At 41.9% G+C, this 27,247-nt stretch overlaps 1 protein-coding gene and 1 long non-coding RNA gene across 16 annotated transcripts in view; one reads left to right on the forward strand and one right to left on the reverse strand.

Annotated features, from left to right (window-relative positions):
* Positions 1 to 27,247, reverse strand: part of DYNC1I1 (dynein cytoplasmic 1 intermediate chain 1) — a 344,861-nt gene that overhangs the window by 263,625 nt on the left and 53,989 nt on the right. For 12 of the 15 annotated variants that reach the window (XM_053264854.1, XM_053264852.1, XM_053264850.1 and 9 more), the window contains 2 exons: positions 25,501 to 25,615; positions 20,828 to 20,918 (listed from right to left, as the gene is read on the reverse strand). In XM_053264854.1, the coding sequence (XP_053120829.1) occupies positions 20,828 to 20,918; positions 25,501 to 25,615 (206 nt within the window). Of the gene's footprint in view, positions 1 to 20,827; positions 20,919 to 25,500; positions 25,616 to 26,868; positions 26,950 to 27,247 lie in introns of all 15 variants that reach the window. The other 3 variants (XM_053264849.1, XM_053264846.1, XM_053264859.1) reach the window with 2 other exon arrangements.
* Positions 15,323 to 27,247, forward strand: part of LOC128331438 (uncharacterized) — a 36,973-nt gene continuing 25,048 nt past the window's right edge. The window contains exon 1 of the long non-coding RNA XR_008310299.1: positions 15,323 to 15,511. This is a non-coding gene — a long non-coding RNA (uncharacterized LOC128331438). The remainder of the gene's footprint in view (positions 15,512 to 27,247) is intronic.

The raw sequence follows: 27,247 nt of genomic DNA on the forward strand, positions 1-27,247 counted from the left end.
TTGACATTGTTTTAATGAAAGGCGGTATAAAAATTTAATGATAAATAAATAAATGAATAAACATTGGGGAAAGGAGTTGAATGTAAGTGTACAGGATAAACAGTGGTCATATATCTATCATCATGTAGCTACACTGCATTTGGATGTTGCTTCAAAAGAACATTGATACAAGATTCGGTATCTATGTTTTATCTATACCATGCATACATACATTTATTATATTTACACACTACCCCAAACATCCGTCTCTGGGTGGTTTACAGCAATATAAAGCAAATTAAAACAGAAATCAAAACCTTAAAACAATGTAAAACCACGTCTAGTTAAAAAGCTTGGGTGAATAAATGTGTCTTTAAAGACTCTCTAAAAGTTGTCAGAGATGGAGAGGCTATTTCAGCAGGGTGCACATTCCAGAGTCTCAGGGCGGCAACAGAGAAGGCCTGCTCCTGTGTAGCCACCAAACAAGCTGGTGGCAACTGCAGACAAACCTCTCCAGATGGTCTCATAGGCGATGGGGCTCATAGTGAAGAAGATGTTCTCTTAAAATATATAGATGGTGTATATCTCTACGTATTGATGGTTCCTGATCTTTGCTGGAGATGTGGATCTGGGAGAGGTGCTTTCTCAAACACACTGATTAAGACTTATTAGACAAACGTTCTGTTGGTTGTGAAGGACACTGTTGGTTATGAGAGTCCATTAGATTCAACTGTTATTCTTTGGCAGTGTTTGAAGGGACATGTTAGGAAAAAAACATAGGATTTGGGTAAATAATATGTTAACTACAGCATGAACATTGCTAGCTAAAGAATGGAGAACTGTAGAATTACCATCTGTAGTAATCTGGAAGTGGACCACTGATGCTGATGAATAAACATAATGGGCCACATTCATCAACAACAACAAATATTTATATACTGCGTTTCAACAAAAGTGCCCAAAGAAGTTTATACAGAGAAATAATTAATAAATAAATAAATAAATAAATAAATAAATGGATCCCTGTCCCCAAAGGGCTCACCATCTAAAAAGAAACATGATAGACACCAGCAACAGTCACTGGAGGTACTATGCTGGGGGTGGATAGGGCCTAAGTTAGTAATGAGTAAGTCAGACTAAGTTAGTAATGACCAAGTCCCACTGAAACTACTGGGAGTTAAGTTAGTCATGACTAACTTTTCTCATTGATTTCAATGATACTTAATCATAATTATATGTTCTGGATGTTGCCCTCCAGCTTTAGACATCTTTGGGGGGAAACAGAGACATTTGTGGATAACTGGACTCCACCTTATACAAAGTTATAAACATAGTGTTCTGAGGGGGACATTTAATTGTGGAGATTCAAATCCCCCCTCAGCCATGAGGCTCACTAGGTGATCCTCAGGCCAGTCACTCTCTTTCAACATAAACTACCTCACAGCATTATTGTGAGGATAAAATAAGAAAACTTTGTATGCTACCCTGAAATCCTTGGGAGGATGGGTTGGATAAAAATGTAATTAATAGCAAATTCTCAAGGATGTCAATTAACGCTCCCCAGGACTCATTAAACAGGAATAAAGTGATCTCAAGACTTTCTGGGTCTCAGGCATGCCAGTTCAGACCACTGACCAGGGACTGTTATAATCCAGTAGTAGTAGTAGTAGTAGTAGTAGTAGTAATAGGAGGAGGAGGAGGTTTTGTCCAAATAATAGGCCAGGGAGTATAAAGCACGGATCACACATATAAGATCCTCATTGTAAGAGACTTCAGGGTTTGAGCCAATGAACAACTGACCTGAGATCAGGACCTGAGAGTAGACAATGGACCAACTGGTCTGACCCAGTTATGAGGCAGCTTCACATACGACTGTGTGTGCTCAGGCTGCAGAGAATTCAGGTGCAGATGTCTGCAACTTGGATCAAACACTCACTAATCGGTATCTCTTTCTCCTCTCCCGCAGTTTAGTTTATTATTTGTTTATTTCTCTGTGTAAACCGCCCTGAGTCATGTTAGAAGGGCGGTATAGAAATTGAAGGAAGGAAGGAAGGAAGGAAGGAAAGAAAGAAAGAAAGAAAGAAAGAAAGAAAGAAAGAAAGAAAGAAAGAAAGAAAGAAAGAAAGAAAGAAAGAAAGAAAGAAAGCTGCCGCCTAGGCCTTAATTTTCACTAACTGTGGATAACTCACATTTTGGGATCTTTGGCCCAAGTGATTTCTCCTCTGACTTCTCTAGCAAATGCCAAACGATCTGTTTTCATGCCATTTTATGAATTAAGTACATCAAATCTGGCAACACTGCACTTGCTTGACCCTTTGAATAGCTTGAGATGGTACCTCACAGACCAACCCAGCAACAATTCGGTAGCTTCCTTTCCCTTTAATTTAGCTTGTTACTGATATGAATGCAGAAAGCAGACCATTTATTTAATTTTATTTAAGTATGTTTGTTTGTTTGTTTGTTTGTTTTAGAGACTTTTGTCTTGCCTTATTTTCCCAGAGGAATTCAACACCATACATTGAAACGCCATACAATAATGAAACAATTTTTTCATACCTGATGAAAAAATAAGTCATTAAAACAGCAAAAATACTATCACATGAGACAAACAGTATGGAGAAAGAGCAAACACATTAGCAAGTTTGCCCATATTTAAAAAGCAGTGGTAAACAGGAGGGTGTTGAACTTGTACTTCAATATGAGCAAAAAAGAAGAAGCACTAGTCACACCTCAGGGAGCAGGCGAGAAGTACTACAGATTGAGGGATCAATTTTACATTGTTGTAGACAAAAATAAACTATGCTCTCTTCAAGTGATATACATTGGTTCTACAAGTTTTGAGACATGGAACACAATGCACTAGAGACATCTTGTGTGCAAGGCCCACTGAAATATGCAGAAGCTGCACTGAAGTCCCATTCATTTCAATGATCTTGCCCAGAGGAAGTTTGGGGGGAATGTGCCTTGGATGTGTTGGGAACGAATCAAAAGAGCATCAAATTAGATGTGCTGCAACTTATCGCACTAGATAGGCTCATTTATGAATGGGAGGTAAGCGATTATGTTTTGAAGGACAAGGGGTAGGGAGAAGCAAGGGAACATACCACATGCTGACACATTAAGATGAAATAAATATTAAGTCAAAGGAACATAGGAAGCTGCCTTATACAGAGTCATTGGTCCATCTAGCTCATTATTGTCTACTCGAACTGGCAGCAGCTTCTCCAAGGTTGAAGGCAGGAATTTCTCTCAGCCCTATCTTGGAGATGCCAGGCAGGGAACTTGGAACCTCAGATGCTCTTCCCAGAGCAGCGCCATCCCCTAAGGAGAATATCATACAGTGCTCACACATGTAGTATTGCATTCAAATGCAAACCAGGGTAGACCCTCCTTAGCAAAGGGGACAATTCATACTTGCTACCACAAGACCAGCTCTCCTCCCATACAGAAAGGTTCCACCTAGTCAATTAGAAGAAGAAGAAATGAAAAGGATAGTAGGGAGGAATTTTCAAAATGATTCAAGGACAGTGATTCTTATCTATGTAGTGGAAGCCGTCCCTTTGTGTTGATGAGGTTCAGATTAGGTTCCTTTGGGAGGACCAAGTTCAAACCAGGGTAGGTTGCTATGAACCTTATTTGAACTAACAGGTTGTTTTTATTATGTTAGCTGCTTTGAGCATCTCCTTAGAGGGTGAAAATGGGATATCAGCTTCTAAATAAAAACAACCTCCCCCAAGATTCTATGCTTCATCTCAGCATTATTGAATGGTGCATCTTCAAAATAGAACCACCATCCAAAAAGGTTTTGCTCAGGTTTTCTACGGTGGCTGTGCAGCCTACAGCAAGAGAGAAGTAAAAGATTACTAGAAAGCACAATTCCCTGTCCCAACTTTTTATATAACCCAAGTACTGAAAGAAGAAATACACATAAAGATCTGAATGCCTGATGCTGAAGTGGGGAGGGGGAAACGCACTCTCCGTGTCTAATGCATTACAGAAGTTGCATATAAAACTGAAACAAAGTAAAAATAACCTCTGTAATGCTGCCAAGGTCATTAGCGAAGAGTGTGATTTGCTGAGTCTGTGCCAGCTTCTAATGTTATGAGTATCTTGGGGCCACTTAGACCTGCACACCGGGGAAACTTTGGAGGGGGGGAAATACATGTAGCTTGCTCGAGGCGGTCATTACCCCTTTGCTCCATACTCTTTCAAAACTTGTCAGGTTTCCCCAGTGACAAACAAGATTCCACTAGGGAGAATTCCATTACAGTGTGATTAAAGAATGAGCTCGGGAACCGGATTCTCAGCAGGCAAAGACGACAGAGGTTACTGGCAGAAGAGGTCACCTTGTAGGTGTTACATGTGTTCAAATGTCAGGTTTGCCCTTGTGAATTTCAGCCTCACTCACTCATGCTTATGTTCTTCAGGGGCTGTGTGAGAAGTGTTAATAGGTGGTACACATTTATTTTAAGCATGTATAGACTTGGGGGAGGAGAGCTGATCTTGTGGTAGCAAGCATGAATTGTCCCCTTTGCTAAGCAAGATCTGCCTTGGCTTGCATTTGGATGAGTGATTACATGTGAGCACTGTAAGATATTCCCCTCAGAGGAAGGGGCCATAGCTCTGTGGAAAAGCATCTATCTGCATGGTTGCATTCAGAAGGTCTCAGGCTCAATTTCTGGCATTTCCAGGCAGGGCTGGGAGAGACTCCTGCTTGAAACCTTGAAGAGCCAATGCCAATACGTGTAGACAAGACTAATCTAGATGGACCAATGATCTGATTCTGTGAAAGGCACCTTTTTATATTCCTATGGACAGACGTTGGCAACTTGCAGTTTACTGTGCATCTAACCCACTATTGTTTGTCTGATGGTTGGTCAATTCAGATGACACAAAGAGCCAAGATCAGACCTTGATTTCACATGCCATCAATTAGCCTCAGCATTCCCACCCTCCCCTGCCCATGCACAAGTCAGAAGAATTCTGCTTACAGTTGTGGTTAGAAAAAAGTCCAGATGGGTCGTGATGTCTGAACCAACTAATCCAAATGCTAACTGATGTTCGAACCAAATAACCCCTGCTAACTGAGCAAAGAGGCACCTTTTTAAAGTGGTGATTCTCTTTATTTAACAGGGGGAGAGTAACTGGTCCTATCCACCCCCAGCACAGCATTCCTCCAGTGGCTGTTGCTGGTGTCTATGTTCTTCTTGTTTTCAGATTGTGGGCCCTTTGGGGACAGGAAGCCATCTTATTTATTTATTTATATCTGTGTAAACTGCTTTGGAAACTTTAGTTGAAAAGCGGTATATAAATATTTGCTGTGTTTGTATTCGGTGTAAACCACAATATGAATTCAGCTTCACATCTTGGGTTCATATTGTGGCTTATTTCAACTGCTTTATTTGGAATATGTCAAGATCGGTCGGTTAGGACAACACAACCAATCTTGACTTTTTTCTATCGACAATTGGGTCTTCCAGTTCTCGTGTGGGCACAGGAGGGGGGCCACATGCCTCCAAAGCTGATTGACAACTGCGTTAAAAATCATTGCATGTGACATCTGAACTGCCCCAAGGCTTTCCAGGTTCTCCTGGAGGTTCTCATCTCCTCCTACCCGATTCTTTTAACTAGAGATGCCAGGACAAACTTGGAGCTGGCATGGACCTCTGAATTAACTATTTTGATTAATAGACAGGCCTAATAGGTTTTTAGGTAAAGTGTGCCACTGAATCGGTGTCGACTCTTGGAAACCACAGAGCACTGTGGTTGTCTTTGGTAAAATACAGGAGGGGTTTACCATTGCCTTTTCCCGCGCAGTATGAGATCATGCCTTTCAGCAACTTCCTATATCGCTGCTACCCGATATAGGTGTTTCCCATAGTCTGACAAACATACCAGCGGGGATTCGAACTGACAACCTCTGGCTTGCTATTCACGTAATTTCCTTGCTGCGCCATTAGGAGGTTAAAGGTATAGCGTATATTTACACTATAAATATGCCTGAACTCGGGAGTATGCAAGGCATGTACTCTACCACTGAGTCATGGCCCATCCACATCCTTTTATTTTATAATCCTCACAGCACTTACATAAAAGATTTGCATAATTTTTTTTAAAAAAAATGTATCCATTAATACAAAAAAGTACCAAAACCAAAACCAAAATGAGGATCAAAACAAAATCAGAGAAGCAGGACAGCTAGTAGACAGTAGTCATGAAGAAAATGCTCTGGGGGAATATTAAAGTTTTAACTGGCCGTCTGAAAGAAAGCAGGAATGGTGCTAACTGAATTCCTCTGGGAAGGGCATTTCTGAGGTGGGGAGTTTCGGGAGTTCCTCCCCTCCCCCGCGAGACAGGGTTGTGTACCCAGTTAAACGGCAGGGTGCCAAGGGAAGCCGGGGGCTCCAAATGCCACGGCCACCCCAGGAATTAGGAGTCAGGGAGGGCTCGGGGAAGAGTACAACAGCTGCTGGGGAATGGGCGGGGACAGCGCAGGAGACGGCAGCTTGGTGGAGAGGGAATAGCCACTATCTTAACTCCACAGCTGCAAACGGTGCAGGGATATTAAGGAAGGGGGTGGAGTTAGAGAACAAGGCCCTTTTGGGAGCCAGGGGTTGGCTGGCCACTACACCTGCCCAGCCAGGGAAGACGGAGCAGGTTGGGAGCGGGGAGGAGTGTCTGAAATGCAGGGCTCTATTTAAGCCAGGGGCTGCCGAGGATGAGGAGATCAGCCGGGACGGGCTTCTTGGTCTGACTGTCTCCCGGAGAGGAGCTCAGGCCTTTTTGCTCCCGCTGATAGGAGAAGAAGGGAGTGAATGTACTTCCCTCCTTCCCCAGCTCTGAGGCCGTGCCCACGCCTAGAACTTAGTCAGGGGCGTAACTACCATTAGGCAAGGGGAGGCGGCTGCCTGGGGGCCCCCACGCCTCAAGGGCCCCCCCAGAGGCAAGTCACATGACTATATATTGTGAAGTATGTGTGTGTGTGTATCAGTGAGGGGCCCCTTTTAAAATTTTGTCTCTGGGCCCCCTCGAGTCTTGTTACGCCCCTGAACTTAGTGCTGGAGGGCGGAAAGTTTGCCTTGGAGAATTCCTCACCCCAGGAATGCTGACAGGGAGTTATCGCAAATACGATCCTGTCTCCCAACACCACACCTCCACTGATTATTTCAATGGAGGGGCAAGTTCATATGGGAACAGACAGTGAGACTGTTCTCACGAGCAGCCAAGACTGTCAGCTAATCGAGGTTAAGGGCACACGCGCACCCTTAACTCTAACTGCTCGTGTGTCAGTGCCAGTTGCATACTGCGGGGATTCTGGCCGGCGCCGGGGGCATCCCCACAATGCACCGTGCACACTCGCGTGGTGCAATGTGGGATTTCCCTGCACCTCCGCACTGCCTGGGGCAGCCACGTGTCGTTTGGGCACACAATCTGCAGGGGAAGGTAAGGTTAACAAACCTTCTTCCCCACCCACCCTGGCTCATGATCGTGAGAAAGGGCTCAGTCTTTCAGGTTGCAGGTCGCAAACAATTTAGGGTTTTGTATGCCATAGCAAACACGTTGAATTGGGCCTGAAAACATAAAGATAACCTTGTAAGAAGCATTATAGCACACACAGAGCACAAAGCCCCCAACGCAAGGGACTCTCGGGATAATGCTGACACCACGTGCAGTCAGTGGGTCTGGTAAGCTAGGGATAGACTGAATGATCTAGGATTCACTGCATTTTCCTAGCTTCCCTTCTGCCTAATTTGGGAAGACCTATTTTGTGGGGATGGTGACTGAGGATATTTTTTAGTAATCTTGGATTGTGGCAACTAGGGGGCAGTGCTTAATTTCTAAATTAGAAAAGACATCAAGCCTTCTGACACTGAAGACTTTCCCCTTAATCTTGGAAGTGTGGCAGTAAGTTGCCGCTACTTACGGCTGCAGAAAGGACACTCTGCAAGTGTGTTTTGTTTGTTTGGTTTGTTATTACATCTTCAGTTCTAGGGCTGGACTACAGCACTGAAACACTTTCTTGATACACACAGAGGCTCAAATTAAGGAACCGCTGGGGTTGAAAAATGGGTATTCCCAGGATGGGAATCCTTGGGTCCTCTCTAGTCAGCTGCACAGTGCACCCTAGCTCTTTATTATTTCAGTGGCATTTTTGCTCAACAGAAATGACATGACCAACAACAGTACATTATGTAAAAGCTGGGGAAAGTAGAATGAGCAACCAATATGTCTTTCCCAGCTTCTGCTGGAATATCATCAGCATTTTAAAAATTATTATTTAGTTAACAATTAGAGTTACGAGGTACCAGACAACAATATATTAAATAAATAAAAAAATGCGGGGCTCTAAATAATAAATCCAACACAGCAAGACAGAAAGCAGGATCTGAAATCTCACTCTCCGGTAGGTCCCTTAGCTTCAAATAACGGAGCTCAGACTTCTCATCAAGAAGGAGATCCATTCGTTCCATTTCCCACATTACCACCAAAAAGAAAAATTGAAAAGAAGAACCAAAAAAGAAGTCAGAATACATGCCTTATTTTCCTGCTCTGATCTAATACCTGAATTGCCTCCAATCCTCATAAAATACCAGAGCAGATATTTGGTTTATTTCTGCTCAGGTGTGGAGAGTGATAAATTGTAAACTGGTTAAGTAAATGAGATACAACAGGTCCAGTTTTGCATTGACTTCTTCTTTACTGCAGGACTTCTGATGCACAGAATAATAAGAAGAATTAAGCCGGCCAAGTACACACAATATATAAGTACCCTGCAGAATAATTAAAGTGTTTTTCTTTGGATTTCCCTTATAATTAGAGTCAAGGCATATTACTACATGTTATCATTCCAATATTCATACAATTTGCATTGGAATGCTACTAAAAATTGCGAGCTTAGCATTAATGTCATTCTAACAGCAGGGTCACTCTCACTAGGCTACTGACCCTGTCAATAAAGAAGGCTAAACTATCAAAATCTTTATCAGAGATGATGGATCTACCGATTTTGCAAACATTACAGCTGTCCTTCTGAAACTGCATCACAGAAAGTATGCAAAAGAAGGCACAATGAGGCTGTGACATTATTTCAATGATGGGAAATTACTTTGGCTTTGTGGCAATTTCAGTACTAAGATTAATCATATTGAATGAACAAATCTCTTTGCAAGTCTTTAAAAAGCTCTAATTGTGCAAGACTGGTTAATCTGACCCCTTGAAGGAAAGAAATGCTACAGTCATACACATTATGACTGGCCTTACTTTGGAACAGAAACTGCGCAGAGAGACAGGGGGAGTGCAACCCAGTTAATTCTCTTGCACCTCTCAGCAGCTTTTGATACCATTGACCATGGTATTCTTTTGGATAGACTGGCCAGGTTTGGTGTGGGAGGCACTGCTTGGAGGTGGTTCCTCTCCTACCTCAAGGCACAATTCCAAAAGGTGGTACTTACTGCTCAAAAGGTGGGGATTACTGCTCAACCCTTTGGCAATTGTGCTTTAGGGTTCAGCAGGGTTCCATTCTTTCCCCTATGCTGTTCAACATCTACATGAAACCGCTAGGAGAGGTCATCTGGAGAGTTGGCCTGAGGTGTCATCAGTAAGCGGTATGCGGAGGGAGTTGTATCTCTCTTTTTCATCAGAAGCAGGTGAGGTGGTGACTGTCCTAAATCAGTACCTGGATGCAGTAATGGACTGGATGAGGATAAACAAGTTGAGACTCAATCCAGACAAGACAAAAGTACTGTTGGCTGGTGGTCCCTCTGTCTGGGTTAATGATGTTCAGCCTATTCTAGATGGGATTGCATTCCCACTGAAGGACCCAGGTTCGCAGTCCAGGGGTGCTCATTGATTCAGCACTGTCACTAGAGGCTCAAGTGGCCTCTGCGGGTTGGAGCACCTTTTATCAGCTTCGGCTGATACACCAACTGTGACCTTGCCTGGATAGAGATAGCTTGGCCACAGTTAGTCATGCTCTAGTAACATCTTGCTTAGATTACTGCAGTGCATTGTATGTGGGGCTGCCTTTGAAAACAGTCCAGAAACAGTCCAGGTTGCAGTTGGTACAAAATAGGGCTGCAAGTTTATTAACTGGGGCTGGGAGGTTTGATCATATCACACCACTGCTTCATCAGTTGCACTGGCTCCCAGTCCATTTCCAGGCCCAATTCAAAGTGCTGGCTTTAACCTTTAAAGCCCCAAATGGCTTGGGACCAGATTACCTGAGGGACTGTCTTGTCCCAACTTGGACCTTAGGAACGTCTTCTGAGGCCCTGCTCTGAGTGCCCCTGACAAACGAGGTGAGGTGGGTGGCTACTAGGGAGAGGGCCGTTTCACTGATCACAACCCCATTTATGGAACAACCTCCCTAGTGAGGCTCACCTGGCACCATCACTTTGTTCTTTTAGATGCCAGGTGAAGATCTTTCTGTTCACTCAGGCTTTTTAAATTTGATTTTTAAAACTGATTTTTTAAAGGTTTTAAAACTGTTTTGTATTGTACGTTGTCTTTTTGGTTTTTTGGTGTTGTGATTTGATGTGCTTTATGTGTTTTTATGTTGTGTTGTGGGCCACCCAGAGAACAATTTACGCAGCAGCTAACAAAAAAGTTTTTATTATTGTTGTTAATATGATGATGATGCATGAAGTTATGAATAATAACTGGATTGTACCACTTCACATACTGTAAGTGGGGAAGTACTAAACCCTGCTGCATACAAGCATGTAGAAAACTAGCCCAGCAAGTAGAAAGCTGCAAAGCAAACACACATTACTGTGGTACTGGAATGTAAAAGTGGATATTTAAGAATATCCATTATCTGGATACAGTATCTGTCAGTAGCTAATTAGATGCCCACTCTCTCTAAATTTCTGGCTCTCAGATCTTTCCTACAAAATCCAAGTGGCTTCTGGATGTCCATGTTACATTCTTCCCATGTATTCCTCCATGGGTATATACTGAAGCCAGCTGTACATGTAAGTTATACCACTGTTTTCCTTGGGGCAAATAGGAATTGCAACCCTTAAAAGAGAAGCACACTAATTACAGCTTTCATAAGCAGATTAATGAGTATAGCAGAGTCATTAACTACACTAGTTCTGTGATAGCACATTACATATTAATACTGCACAGAGTCGAGGCTCAGGTTGCTAAGACACCCTAGGAAGCACCGGTGGGGGGGGGGACAAGAGTACCCTCCTCTCCAAACAATAGCATGAGAAATTTACTAATGAGAAAAATAATCAACAATCTAAAGGAGAGAACTTTATGAATCCTTGAGGAATGAGAATGTGAACATTTTTAATGATGCCACAGGCTCATCATACAAAAAGACTAATTAACACTGAAGTCCTTGCCTTTGTAACTGGCAGGCCTCCAGAACCAAAGCTCTCCTTTCTAGGTCACACTTAAGAGACTTACAGCCTAGCCCTATACATCTTTACTCAGAATGAAGATCTAGTGGGTTCAGCAGGGCTTGTTTTTAAGGTTCTTAAGACTCAGTTCTTAACATTGAGGACTCAAGTAAATAGAACTGCATAGGACCGATGTCCTTAGCTGCAATCCTATGCCCTCTTACTTGGGAGTAAGTTCAACTGAACAGAGTGGTATGTACAAAAAAGCATGCAGAGGACCATAGTATCCTTCTGGAGAATCTAAGGGGGTTGGGAGTAGCAGGTACTGCTTTGCAGTGGTTCCGCTCCTACCTCTAGGGCAGGTTCCAGATGGTGTCTCTTGGAGATTGTTGTTCTTCAAAATCTGAACTTTTGTATGGTGTCCCTCAGGGCTCCATATTGTCTCCGACATTGTTTAACATCTACATAAAACCGCTGAGAGAGATCATCAGGAGATTTGGTGCAGGGTGCTACCAGTATGCTGATGACACCCAAATCTATTTCTCCATGTCAACTTCATCAGGAGAAGGCATAACCTCCCTAAATGCCTGCCTAGATGAGGGATAACAAACTGAGACTGAATCTAGATAAGACGGAAGAACTTATTGTGCGGGGTCAGATCTCGGAAAATGGGTTTTATTTGCCTGTTCTGGATGGGGTCACAATTCCCCAGAAGGAACAGGTATGCAGTCTGGGAGTGCTTCTGGATCCCAGCCTCTCCCTGGTGTCCCAGGTTGAGGTGGTGGCCAGAAGTGCCTTCTATCAGCTTCGGCTGATATGCCAGCTGCGCTGGTTTCTTGAGATAAATGACATCAGAACAGTGTTACATATGCTGGTAACCTCCAGACTGGCCTACTACAATGCACTCTTTGTGGGGCTACCATTGTATGTAGTCTGGAAACTACAGTTGGTCCAGAATGCATTGGCCAGATTGGTCTCTGAGTCATCTCAGAAAGACCATATTACTCTCATATTGAAAGTGCTACACTGGCTACCAATAAGTTTCCAGGCAAAATACAAGGTGCTGGTTATAACCTATAAAGCCCTAAACAGCTTAGGCCCTGGGTATTTAAGAGAACATCTTCTTCACCATAAACCCCACCACCCAGTGAGATCATCAGGAGAGGTCTGTCTGCAGTTGCCACCGGCTCATCTTATGGCTTCTCCGGGATGGGAGTTCTCCACTGCTGCCCCGACGCTTTGGAATGCATTCCCTGCTGAAATAAGAGCCTCTCCATCTCTGACAACTTTTAAAAAGTCCTTAAAGACACATCTGTTCACCTAAAATTTTAATTCAATACTGTTTTAATAGTTTTAACATTGTTTTAAAAATGTTAAATTGTTGTAATGTTTTAACTTTTTGTTATTTGTATTGTTTTATTGTAAACTGCACAGAGACACAAGTTTTGAGCGATATAAAAATATGTTTAATTAATTAATTAAAGTAAGCTTATGAGATCACCTGGCATTCTCTGTGTATGTGTGTCCCCGTGTCTGTGCCTCTATCAACTTCGCAATGCCTGGATCAATATGAACCAAATTGGGTATACAGAAATGACTAATATTTATATACTGCTTTTCAATAAAATTTCCCAAAGTGGTTTACATAGATATAAATACATAAATAAAATGGCTTCCTGTCTCCAAAGGGCTCACAATCTAAAAAAGTAATAAAAGACAGACACCAGCAAAAGCCACTGGAGAGATGTGCTGGAAATGGATAAGGCCGGTTGCTCTCCCCTGCTAAATAAAGAAAATCACCACTTTAAGAAGGTGCCTCTTTGCTCAGTTAGCAGTTGTAGAGGCACATAGTGAAACCTCAACAGCGTCGTTTGTGATGATGCCACCCACCACAATTCAAGATGGCAGACAAATGAACATTTAAAACACAAGTGAACTGACCTGTGGACTGTCCAATAGATTTGAACTAAATTTGGTAGAGTTGTAGGGACACATAGCAATGTCTTAATGGCATCACTTGTAATAATGCCATTTACTCCAATTCAAGATAGTGGATGCATGAACATTTGAGACACAAGTGCAAGTGAGCTAATTTGTGGACTGTCTGATTTTAACCAAATTTGGTACAGTTGTAGTGAGTGACACAAAGGGACACCTCATGGGCCTAGTTTGTGATGATGTCATCCATCCCATTCATTAATTTTTGAGGCGTAACTGGGCTAACTTATGAACAGCGTAACTGCTCCTCTAAGCTGCAGTGTTTGTTTGTGTGTGTGTGCATGTCAATGGCTGCAGTGTGTGTGAATGTCTGCAGTGTGTGTGTGTGTGTGAATGGTTTCAGTGTGTACGCATGTGTGATTGGCGTGTGTGTGTGTGTGTGTGTGTGTGTGTGTGAATAGCTGCAGTGTGTGAGAGAGAGAGAATGGCTGGTGTGTGTGCGTGTGCATCTGTGCGTGCGTATATGAATGGCTGCAGTGAGTGTGCGCGTGTGCACACCTGTGTGTGTGTTGTGTGTGAATGGCTACAGTGTGTGTGTTAGAGAGAGAGAGAATGAGTGCAGTGTGTCTGTGTGTGTATGTGAATGGCTGCAGTGTGTGTCTGTTCTCAGCTCCTCTGAAAAGTATAAGCATACATATGTATTCAGTACTTGGTTTGGGCCCCTTTTGCAGCAATTACTGCCTCAGTGCGGCGTGGCATGGATGCTATCAGCCTGTGGCACTGATGAGGTATTATGGAAGACCAGGATGCTTCATTAGCGGCCTTCAGCAATTCTGCATTGTTTGGTCTCATGTCTCTCATCCTTCTCTTGGCAATGCCCCATAGATTCTCTATGGGGTCAGGTCAGGCGAGTTTGCTGGCCAATCAAGCACAGTACACTGTATACTTTTCAGAGGTCCGATATTGTTCTATTCTTCAATCCTTGTCTTCTTGGTTCCATGTAATATTCTAATTTTCTGAGATTGTGGATTTGGGGTTTTCATGAGCTGTACGCCATGATCATCACAATTATAACAAATTAAGGCTTGACTTCTCTCGCTTTGCATGTAATGCGTCTGTCTCATATATCACTTTCACCTTTTAATTTGCATTACTGAAATTAATGGACTTTTGCACGATATTCTAATTTTCCGAGTTTCACCTGTATGTGAATGGCTGCAGTGTGTGTGTGGTGTTTGTGGTCGGGGAGGGATGCATGCAGGTAGATCTTTAACAGGTGCAGTTTCTCTAATCACTTCCTAGAGATGCTCCTATTAATTTCTGCCTGATGCATCTCTGAACAAGGCATAGTGTGGGTGCATGGAGCCTCATTTCTAAAGCCATCATCATATACCAGACTGTACAAAATATTTACAGCTTATATGGTGTGTAAGTTAAGATGGGCACCTTAACTTTCAATTTCCATTCTTTTTAGAGAACAAATGAAAATGTAAAGCATCTTAACTCTCATCTTAGTTTTTGGATTACTGAATAATGTATAGGCTGGGCCCAAACAGATCAGCAGCAGCTGACCAATTTTACATGATATTTTTAGTACTGTCACTGGCTTGTGTAGTTAATGTATCATAACATAGAATTCCTGCATCCCTCATTCTCCAGTAGGCTCTAATAGAGCCATCTCTATTGCCTACCTTTAAAAAAGGCATGACTTCATTAATTATTTATATTGTTAAAATGTTTCTATCCTGACTCATCCTATGTCCCAGGAAACTTACAATTGTCATTATAAACAGCTGCTTTTAATTTTTTTTAAAGCAAAGTAGAATTGCAAACCAACAAAACACAAAGCAGCAATTAAATAAGCTCAGCTTTGACCTTGACTCCAAACACCTTTCTGAAAAAGGAAGTCTTGCAGCCTCATCCAAAAGCCATTAGGGATGTGCAAAAAGGTTCGGGGGTTCGCGGTTCGGGTTCTGAGGTTCGATGGTTCAAGAGTCGAATCAAACCCGACAGTTCAAACCAAGCCCCACCCCCTTGTGCGCAGAAGCCCAGCCCCCAACATGGCCTCCGGGTTGAAGGCTGAAAACCGGCCAAAGAGTGCCCGAACAAGGTGAGGGGGTGAACAAAGAGTTCCTGAAAGGGGTGAGGGGGTGATTTAGAACGCCGGCAAGGGGGAGGAGGAACCTCCGCGGAACACCCCCCGCCTCCACTGCCTCCGGGAACTCCCCCGTGTGGAGTAGAAGGTAAAAGAAATGTTTTTGATTTTTTTAAAAAAATAATTTTTTGGTCCGTGAACCCCCCAAACCTGAACCAAACCAGAGGGGGAGGGGTCCGAGGGGGTGCTAGACCAAACTCGCCCAGTTGGGTTAAAGGCCGGGTCAGCCTTGAACCAAACTGGGCCAGCCAGTTTTGTGCACGCCCCCTAAGCCAGTGTGGTGTAGTGGTTAGAGTGCTGGACTAGGACCAGGGAGACCCGAGTTCAAATCCCCATTCAGCCATGAAACTAGCTGGGTGACTCTGGGCCAGTCACTTCTCTCTCAGCCTAAACTACTTCACAGGGTTGTTGTGAAAGAGAAACTCAAGTATGTAGTACACCGCTCTGGGCAGCCAATTACAAAAAGCAGATTTACTGGGAACAGCCTATATTTTGCGACGATATCTATAAAAACCAGTATTGATGATAAAATTCTGGCATCCCAGGTCCTTGGGAAGGACTCGATGTCTGGATAAAACAAACCAGTCAATAACACCTGTCTGACTGTGTAAACAAGAAATAATAATAAAAAACAAGTCAAAATAATCAACATAGCAATACCAGGGGATAGTAGAATAGAAGAAAAAGAAATAGAAAAAATCACCAAATACAAAGATCTACAAATTGAAACTGAAAGGCTGTGGCAGAAAAAGACCAAAATAATCCCAGTGGTAATTGGCGCCCTGGGTGCAGTTCCAAAAGACCTTGAAGAGCACCTCAACACCATGGGACAACAGAAATCACCATCAGCCAGTTACAAAAAGCAGCTTTACTGGGAACGGCCTATATTCTGCAACGATATCTAAAACGGCAACAACACTGACAATAAAATTCAGCCATCCTAGGTCCTTGGGAAGGACTCGATGTCTGGATAAAACAAACCAGTCAATAACACCTGTCTGACTGTGTAAACAAGAAATAATAATAATAATAATAATCGCCACGACCCCACTTTCACAAATACTAAACAAAACAGGCCTCGGATACCAAACATCTAAAACATCAAGTCAAATCAACCATCTGCTGTACATGGACGATATGAAGTTGTATGGAAAGTCCCAGTCAGAAATTGAATCACTGCTAAACACTGTCCGTATATTCAGTATCGATATAGCAATGGAGTTTGGACTAGACAAGTGTGCTGCATTAATAATGAACAGAGGAAAAATAAGAAAAACAGAAGGAATAGAACTGCCCAATGGAAGCAACATCAAGAACCTGGAAGAGAAAGAACATTACAAATACCTGGGCATTCTCCAGGCTGATAACATTGCACACTCTGAAGTTAAAAGAAAAATCGGAAGTGAATACATCAGGAGAGTTAGAAAAATCTTAAAGTCCAAACTCAATGGTGGGAACACCATACAAGCCATAAACACCTGGGTTATACCTGTTATCAGATACACTGCAGGAATAATAGACTGGACCCAGGCAGAGCTAGAGATGCTAGATCGTAAGACCAGGAAAATCATGACCATCAATCAGGCTCTGCACCCCCGCAGTGATGTCGATAGGCTATACCTCCCTCGCAGCTCAGGTGGAAGAGGAATGCTGCAAGTCCATCAAACAGTAGAGGAGGAGAAAAAAGGCCTTGAAGAATATATCAAGGACAGTGAAGAAGATGCACTTCAAATGGTCAATAACGCGAAACTATTCAACACCAATGAAACAAAGCAGGTCTACAAGAAAGAACAGGTCAAAAACCGAGCAGAAAAATGGAAAAATAAGCCCCTGCATGGTCAATATTTGCACAATATAAGTGGAAAATCAGACATCACTAAGACCTGGCAATGGCTTAAGAATGGTTACTTGAAGAAAGAAACAGAGGGTTTAATACTGGCTGCGCAAGAACAGGCACTAAGAACAAATGCAATAAGAGCAACAGTCGAAAAATCCACAACAAACAGCAAGTGCCGCCTTTGTAAAGAAGCAGATGAAACTGTGGACCGCCTAATCAGCTGTTGTAAAAAGATCGCACAGACTGACTACAAACAAAGGCATGACAAGGTAGCAGGGATGATACACTGGAACATCTGCAAAAAATACAAGCTACCTGTAGCCAAACATTGGTGGGACCATTAAATTGAAAAAGTGGTAGAAAATGTAGATGTAAAAATATTATGGGACTTCCGACTACAAACAGACAAACATCTGCCACACAATACACCAGATATAACCGTAGTGGAGAAGAAAGAAAAACAAGTCAAAATAATCGACATAGCAATACCAGGGGATAGCAGAATAGAAGAAAAAGAAATAGAAAAAATAACAAAATACAAAGATCTACAAATTGAAATTGAAAGGCTACAGCAGAAGAAGAGCAAAATAATCCCAGTGGTAATTGGCGCCCTGGGTGTAGTTCCAAAAGACCTTGAAGAGCACCTCAACACTATAGGGGGCCACAGAAATCACCATCAGCCAATTACAAAAAGCAGCTTTACTGGGAACAGCCTATATTCTGCAACGATATCTATAACAATTGACAATAAAATTCTGGCATCCCAGGTCCTTGGGAAGGACTCGATGTCTGGATAAAACAAACCAGTCAATAAAACCTGTCTGACTGTGTAAACAAGATAATAATAAAAGCCATCAAGGAACATACTTGGAGGAATATTCTTAGAGAAGCCATTCCCCAGCCCTGCTCTTGTTATTCACTGTAAGGAGATGTACAGAAACAGAGAGCTTTGGAGAATGAGGGTGTGTTGGTCGTCATGGAAACCATGTATGGAACATTCAGGGCAGAGATTCAAATAATGACAGGTAGTGACAGTTGGGGCAGTTAGGAGTTAGGTAGGGACTGGGTGGGACGGAAGAAGGAGCTGAGAACAAAAGCTCCTGTGAGAGACTGTGAGAGCCCCCTTGTTCTCTCACAGGAGAACAAGGGAGTTTGTTCTGGGTGATATTGTTAGAAAGCCTGGTAATTTATTGTTCAGAGTCTGTAAAGGCCGGTAGTGAACTGGAGCAGTACCCTGAGTGTGGAGTTTAAAGCCTGAGTGGCATTCATATGAGAGAAAGGGGTCTAGGGGCAAAACTCCACGTTAAACAGACATGAAGTCTGGGTCGTTACACCAAGTTCCACAAACAAAGTAAAATTCACCTATCCTAAGCTATTTGGCGTACCTAAGAGCTACATACAAAAAGGATAAAACTTGTGTTGTATTTAACAGCTGACTGGAACTTCAGTGTAATGACATTTATGCCCTGCCTAGTAGAGATTCTGTTTCCATCTGAAGTAAATAATAAACTTATTTTTTGTTTTGATACTTTAAGCTTTGTTTATTTTTATGCACTGAACATTTACCCCTATCCTGCACTCGCAAAGCTACGTAACCAAGGAGAGATATTCCCTGAGAGCAGTGTAACAAATATATGGTGGCAGCGCAAGGAAGTAAAAAACCTAATAATTACCATGAATGTGGTGATTTAACTGGCATAAAAAACAAAAAACACATCCCGGAATTAGGGTGGCCTCACCATGACCTCATGCATTGGTGGGAAATAGAGCAGAGCACACAATGAAGATCTTAACTAGTGGTGAGAGCGGGTAGGATACATCTGGGGAGAGGCATATTTAGCATTGTGTAAAGAGGGTGCGGGGGACCTGTGCACAAATCTAGCATAGTTGTTAAAGACAAAATATTACTTTTCATAATCTCCAAAGAGTAGGGATGTGCACGAACTACGGTTTGAGCACTTTTAGGGAATTTGGGCCGGGAACGTAAAGGGAGAGCTATGCAGCGTCAGCATGCACATGACATCCATGCATGACACCACATGGGGGGTTATTGGGATGCGCGCCACCCTAGCAGGAAGCTGCATGGGGCAGTGGAGAGCAGGTAATGACCTGCTCTCCTTTTTCTTAAAGTTCCCAGCCCAAAGTCCCTAAAAGTGCCAGAACAATGGTTTGTGCACATCCCTAATGAAGAGCCCAACTATTAAAGGAGGAGGCAGCCCATATGTAAATGGAGAACAACATGAACTTCTGATGAGGCATACTGCACAGAAACAACAAAGAAGCAATCTATTTTAAGAAGAAAGGCTCGGGACTGCTGCACAGCGGTGTACCAGTGGTCTACTGAAATAATTCAAATGCAACAGCTTGCCTACTTATTTTATTCATGTTTTCCAGTGAGCAAAGATTAGCACTTTCTCTTTATGAAAACCTTTGTTCTACAACAAAACCCTTTTCCAGATACACAGGATAAAGATTGTGTGCTGCATTTCTCTGTCAGTTAGGTTTTAGATAATGCAAGATTATCCCTTGTTTATCCTTTGGGACTCTAATTCCTATCATTACAATTTCAGAATGATAATAGATAAGCCAGAGCTGCTTTTAAATGTCTCTGACCATCAGGGATATCTTCCTTCCTTCCTTCCTTCCTTCCTTCCTTCCTTCCTTCCTTCCTTCCTTCCTTCCTTCCTTCCTTCGGTTGCCCTTTCTATTTTATTAGCCTACTTTCCTTAAGCACCACCCAGCATTCTCTGTGTGTGTGTGCCCATGTGTCCCCTGCATCAACTTCACAATGCCTGGACCAATATGAACCAAATCAGGTACAGTTTAGGGACACCTCAATGGCATAGTTTGTAAACCAACTTCAAATAAGTTGATTTGAACCAAATTTGCTACAGCTCTAGGGACACACAGGGAGACCTCAGTGGCGTAGTTTGTGATGATGGCATCCAACCCAATTAAAGAGGGTGGACACATGAATGTTTGAGGTGAAAATGGGCTAATTTGTGGATAGCCTAACCAATCTGAACCAAATCTGGTACAGTTGTAGTGAGTCACACATAGGGACAACTCAGCAGTATAGTTTGTGATGATGACATCCCACCCAATTCAGGATGGCGGACACGAGAACTTTTAAGACTGAAGTGGGCTAACTTGTGAAGATAGTAATTATCAATTAAGATTATAGTGCAAGGAAAGTAGGTAGATTAGTTCTTACCAGAACAACTTATTAATTGTAAAGGCATGCAACCTTTCCTACATACAGAAACCGAGATATTGTTCATGTTTCCTATCTCTAATCATAAAATGGATAAGAACTTTTAAAAATAAATCTGCAAGAGTAGTTACCAAAATATTCTGCCAACTAGCTTCCCCGGAGATGAATAATACTAGCCATCACATGGTATGCTGGATCCCAGACAAAGTATACATTAGCCACTCTTTCAAGCAAGTTAGTGAAATCTAGCCAATATAACAATTAGATGGTATGATATGGTGGGAAAGACATTTACATGAAAGGTCTCCAGAACAAAAGCAGAGAGAGCACATTGACTGAGCATCTCATCTTACCTTCCTACTGGTCCCAAGTCTCCTGAGTCTTGGCTTCCAGCTTCACTGGGAGTGCTCACTGATTTCGGAGAGGGAGACATAGGGGTTGGGACTAAATAATGAAAATAACAGGTATCCCATGTTAAAACATGCAGTGACTGCACTGATGAAGAGCAGCGTCAGACAAATCATAAGCAAGGATCCAAATGAGAAAATGGTTGAATGATGGGGAGAGTTTGAAATGGTGAAAGCAAAAGAAGGAAAGGAAAGGACAGGAAAAGAAAAAGGAAGAAAGTCAAGTGAATTCTAAATATTTTTGGAGATTAAAAGTTGAAATGAATTTTAGATTGGCCTGAAAGTGAATTGTAATATCATTAATATGTAATGAAACATTGAAAGTAAAGATTTACTTTCAGTAGTTCCTTATAACTAATTTCAAGTATATGTGTGGAAACATATTTGAACAAATAAGATATACTTAGGAACTTTTTAAATTTTGCAAACTTGTAATAATAATAATAATGAATATTTTAAAATATTCTTTTGGCACCTATTAAAATGGTGTCCTTTATCAGATCTACAGTTGCACTGTGTAAACTGGACCAATTCATTTATTTTTTAAGGAAAGGCATGCTGCACAATCAGACTTGGAAAGTCTTCCAAGACTTTCTTGGAAGGGCTCCCCAGCCCTAAGGTACATATTTTCAGGGGGCATTAGGGGCAGCCAGGAGAAAAGGGAATTGGCAAATATCAATGCACGTAAAATGCTCTAACATGAGGGCAGAATTAGCTTGGATGCTTAACAATGTTTAGTAGAGCGCCGCTGTACTGACAGATATAACCAAGTACTTTTAAATCTATCCTATAGCTCACTAAGCCACAATAGGCAATGTGTAGCTTTCAGATTTCATGACAACCTTTCTCCCTTTACCAACCTTTGTCACAAAGAGACATGATATGGAATCAGAGGGAACAGGAAGTGAAATATTTTCACTTCCTTGCTCTACATCTCTGTCTTGCACAAAATAAAACTTTTGCATCTCCACTGTTCAGGGCATGCCTCAGGAATGGTGAGGGTGGAGGGAATTCAAGTGTGGAGATGTGCCAGTTCAAATATCTCCACTGATGTCTCGGGATGTTCACTGGAAGTCTGCTTTCTCTTTTTCTTCTACAAAACCTCCAGATGAGTTTTTAAAGAGGTTAAGAATTTTTTATACAAAATGGTTAGGCCAGGGACAACACAATGGGTTCCATGTTCAGATGTAACACAGAACTAGGATTAAATTCTACTTTGCACAACAACCCCTCCCTTTGGGAATGTGCACTTTCCCCTTGCCTTCACACAGTTGAGACTCAGAAGAGTAATATTTCCAATTCTGGTTAAAACAAGGCGTAGCACCTGTTGTTATATCCAAACTGAGCAACCCTGGCTTATTCTAGCCAAAGTTACAAAATAAATCAGAATATGAAGCAGGACTACAATCCCAGATTTAATCCTGGCTCCATGTTCTGTCTGAAGTGGCCTAATCTATGCTCAGAAATCTCACTAAAGTGCTGTTTAAATCTCAGAACAGGGAAACTTCACTATTCACAGACTCACCATTCATGTTTTCGCATATCCGTGGATGTCTAATTGACACCCAATTTCATTATCTCCTAATTCTAAAGGGTTAAAACCAATGTATCCACAGTTCCTAACCCATGTATCCACATTTCTGAACAGCATGTAAGCAGGAGCCATTTTGTGGATCATTTCTCTTTTTAAAAGGTATTTTTTCTGTAATATTTTGCAGTTGGGGGGGCATTTTGCAGCTTGGGGGGCACTATTAGGCAGAAGGAGGATGCAACGAGACCCCACAAAGTATGGTACAGTTGGGTTTTGTTTTGTTTTTTGCTTTCCCCCCCATTCATTTTGCCATATTTTTACTGTTGGGGGGGGCATTTCACAGTTTGGGGGGCACTGCTGGGCACAAAGAGACCCCGTGGAGCATGGTGCAGTAGTTTTCCACTGCTGTTTTTCACTTTTTGGACTTTTTTGCCTTTTGTATTCAATCCAGGAACCTAACCCCGCTTTCCCTGTAGGCATAATGTCCCCTTACTTGCAGTTTCATTACTCGCGGTAGCAGGCAAAGAACAGAACCCGCATGAGTAACGAGGTTTGCCTGTATTGTTTGAACCTCCTCAAGTGTAACTGAGACAACACATCAGTTAGCTTAATCACACAATCCTCACCTTGGAGTTGAGAGTCAACATGAGAAAGCATAATTTATCTCAGTCAACCACAAAGGAAACAGGGAACCTTTCCATTTCAGATATTTAAGCAAATGGAAATTCTGTTTTAGTCTAGAATGGCAATCAACAATACAATGCCAATGAAAAACCAGAAACAGCTCCACTGTTGCTAATCTTTAAGATAGCCACACAGTAACAAATATAAACTTTAAACATGACATGGACTGCTTTTGCCTAGTTTTTATTTTAAAAGTGCAGTTTGTTTTTTGATTTAACAAGGTAACTCTTTTAAATTGTTTTGCTAAACCTTCCATGTCGAGGGGTAGAAAAGCCAGTCAAGTGACTTGGTTGTGGTGTGTAGTCCCACATCACATATATATGCTCACTAGGAACTGTCACTGAAATGAATCAAGAGTGCAAAAGGCATTCATTGTTCATGACAACTCTTTGGCAGTTACAGGTGTGAAGTGGTATTATTCATGCTTATTATTCATTTGCTCTGCTTCTTTGGCTTTAGTAGGAGCTGAGTGTTGTTTTGCATTAATATTTCCACAGAGAATCTTGGTTTTAGAGTCAGGGTGGGCATCAAGCTATTTAGCACAGCTATCCAAAAAAGCCACCTTGTATGTCCATTCAGACATTGGGGCCTTTCAAACAACCGGGCGAGCAGGGAGGGGCTGGCAGGGCCGCCAGTCGGGGTGGGGGGAGGCTGGTCTAACTCACCTTCCCACCAGACAATCACAGAAATGTTGCTGGGAGCACAGATTGTGCTTCCAGATGATTCACACTGCACCATGCAACGCAGAGCCCTGGAGGCTGGGACGACACATTCCGGCCTCCACAAATCACTGTGCTCAGAGTGGCACATGCTCAGAGTGGCTAAATACTAAATAAATAAAAACTAAATACAGTGGACTACATGGAAGGATATTTTATTGTTTAAAAATAATGGCTGACATACTGACCAAAGTATGTGCGAAAAAATGCATAAACAGTTGTGCAGTTCATTGTGTTTGCACAATTTTTGCATTTTGTGCAGGAGTTCTCTTGCACAACCGCATGCACATTCTGTTAAAATGTGCATGACAGTATGTCAGCCAACTTTTTCATCTTCAGATCCATTGCTTCTCTTTATAAAATATGCCAAATTCCCTTTTTAGATGTTAAAAAGGTTTGGTCATGGCATCTGGCTACAATAATGGACAGAGACAACTCTCAATTCCTATTTATTTATTAAAAAACTATTTTGAATTCAAATTTAATTTACATCACACAGAATATTAGGATTTTAGCTCTTATCTTCTACCAAGGACTATATTCTGAGTGTATCCTTTGCTAATTTGGGGACATTCCTCAATATGCACAAAAGACAAGGAGAGGTAGGAGACACTGAAATGTAAAGGAAGGTGAATAAAGCAAAAATGGAGCAAACAATTTCTCAATGATAAGATCTATGCATTGGGCACACAACAGCTAATTTTTTAAAAGCTAAAAACAAAACCCACATTTTGTACCCAGAACAAAATGGTACCCAGAACAAATGGTACCCAGAACAAAAAAATTGAACAAATTGGCTAAGATGCTGCACAGTGTTATGGCTTTGTAACACAACACCCTGGGGCTGTACAGACCCTAAATTAGGGGCATCATTAGGGGGTGGCCCATGGGAGATGGGCCCCCAATGAATTGCTCAGAGCCCCGAATCTCAGGCATCTGCACAGAGTCTCACCTAGTTCTCTGCTGCTTCCATCTTCATACATGCTGTATTATAATAATCAAACTTTAAAAAACATACACCATTATTCTTTGGGGGAAGGGGTATGATGGAGTTTAACTATCCAAAAGAGAGTTGCGGACTGTGGCCCGGATCTTTTAAGTACCTAGCAACATCCCTGCTTCAATGGTTGCCCTGACACTATTCAGAAGCAACAATGGGGAAAGTTGTGGAAAGGCTGCTCCCACAACCACTGCTTCTGAACATTGTCAGGGCTATCTTCGAAGTCCACAACAGCCCTTGTGGCACAGCGTTATGGAGCCATAACGTTGCACATTATGTAAGCCAATGACTACTATTTTTATATTTATTTTCCTTTTGGGTTTTTTACAACACTGTTTATTTTTAAAAATGCAATGAAGGAATCTGTTTTCATATTGGCAGCACTATTATATGTAAGAAAATATTGGATGGATGAAGTAAAATCAAGTCTATTTTGAGGTGGATGGATAGCAACAGCCAAAGATATTGCTCCAGGAGAAACAATTTCATGACTTACACAAAGCTGACATTCAGCATAGGTAACACCCAGAAATGCTATGGTTATATGGATGATATGCATAGTGACTAGGCAGAACACATCACGTAACTGAGACAGCCAAAACCACAAAAGCAAAGCATGCCACAGTCAAAAGAATGCATTAATCTTAATGGAAATAAGATGTTTTGAATGGGTTTATCTGAGTACCTAGAGGTGGCTCAGGGGAAATACCAATGCTCTGAAGCAAAGCTTCTGTCTCCCTTCTCTTACGATCGAGATCCGAATCTTCTTGAGTTGGCTCTTTCTTTTGCTGAAAATCCACCTGCAATCACAATAATAATTTTTTCGAATGCGAGAAAGAAAAAGGATATGTTAGAGGGAAGAAGAATGTGCATATGCCATTACTTCTTGATAGACAGATATGTGATAACCACTGGAAGACACGTCTATACCTAGTCAAGATAGTCAAGAATGTGAAATGAAACTTTTGTTCAGAAACAGTATATCACTGATAACCAAATGCTGGGGGGAAACAAGAGGTGGCTCTTTATATTAGCCCCTGTTTGTGAGTTTCTAGACATCTGGCTGGCCAATGTTGGGGAAGAACACTAAATGAGATGGACGTTTGGTCTGGTCCAGAACCATTGCCCAAGCATCACTTTGGTGGGCCTGGTACAAACTTGTAACATAGGCCCCTCTCCCCCAACACCACAATCTCTGGTCAGGTTTGAAATGTTGGGAAATTAATTGGTGTCCTTTAATTTCTTTGAGTTCCCTTTGTTTAGGCTCTTTACATTTCTGCAAAGATGTGAGTTTTCCAGACAATTTTGAGACAGTGGCTGGGTTCAATCTTCATGCTCAGTTCTCTGCAAAAGAAAATACTCTTATCCCTGCTAACTGGACAAAGAGGCACCTTTCAAAGTCGTGGTTTTCTTTATATGTAGCCGGGAGAGAACAACTGGTCCTATTGAATCCCAGCACAGCATCCCTCCAGTGGTTGTGGCCAGTTTCTACCCTGTGTTTCTTGTTAGATAGCGAGTCCTTTGGGGATATCTTATTCTTTTTCTATCTAAACCCCTTCGAGAATTTTAATATTGAAAAGCAGTGTAGTAGTTGTTGTAGTAGCAGCAGTAGCAACAGTAGCAGCTCTTATTCTGTTCTTCAGCCCAACCTTTCTCAATCGCTGGGACTAATACATTTGACTTCATTGTCTGCAACGCAACCTACAACAGATGAGGTGTTTTAATAATAATTTAATAATAATTAGGTGTTTAAATGATTTCTACAGCATGCTCGTATGTGTTTAAGTGACTTTGCTGTGTGACTTTGCTACAGACTTTGCTGTGTTTACTGAGAGGCACAGGGTGTATGAGCAGAAACTCTCTCTGCCATGCAAGGCTGAATGAACCCTTTGACACTGAGTGATTTTCTGTATGTGTCTCAGTTGCTTATGGGTAACTGTATAAAAAAGTGGGGAAATGGGGAGGGGGTGTTGGGAGCAAAACACAGCAAAATCTCAACGTTGATGTCTTGTATCAAATCACATTCCCCAATAATTGTATGAAATACACGTACAATATTAAAGTGTCAGTTAAAAGCAAACCAGTTATTAGAGAAGGGATAACAGGTGCTTTAAATTGCAGCAAATGTTGACATCTGAAAGAAAAGAAACATAATCACTTAATGCTTCCTTGAGTTTGCATGAAAATGAATATCCGTTCCCTGTCAATTCTCATCTCTATTTCGCTAAGTGACTGAATAAAAAGAAGTGCAAATCCCTTAATGAAAAACCTCACGCATACTGTCAAGGACAAATAAACTAAAATGTCACTCAAACCTTAATAGAACGAGAAGATGTTCCAAAGCCAGGAGGCTAAAATGCAACGGCAATTATCATTTACTTTGCCGAAGAACAATGAGTGCAGATCTGCTACCTTAGAAAGCAAGCTAGCCA

Source organism: Hemicordylus capensis, chromosome 6 (genome assembly GCF_027244095.1).
Source record: "Hemicordylus capensis ecotype Gifberg chromosome 6, rHemCap1.1.pri, whole genome shotgun sequence".
Classification (NCBI taxonomy): Eukaryota; Metazoa; Chordata; class Lepidosauria; order Squamata; family Cordylidae; genus Hemicordylus; species Hemicordylus capensis.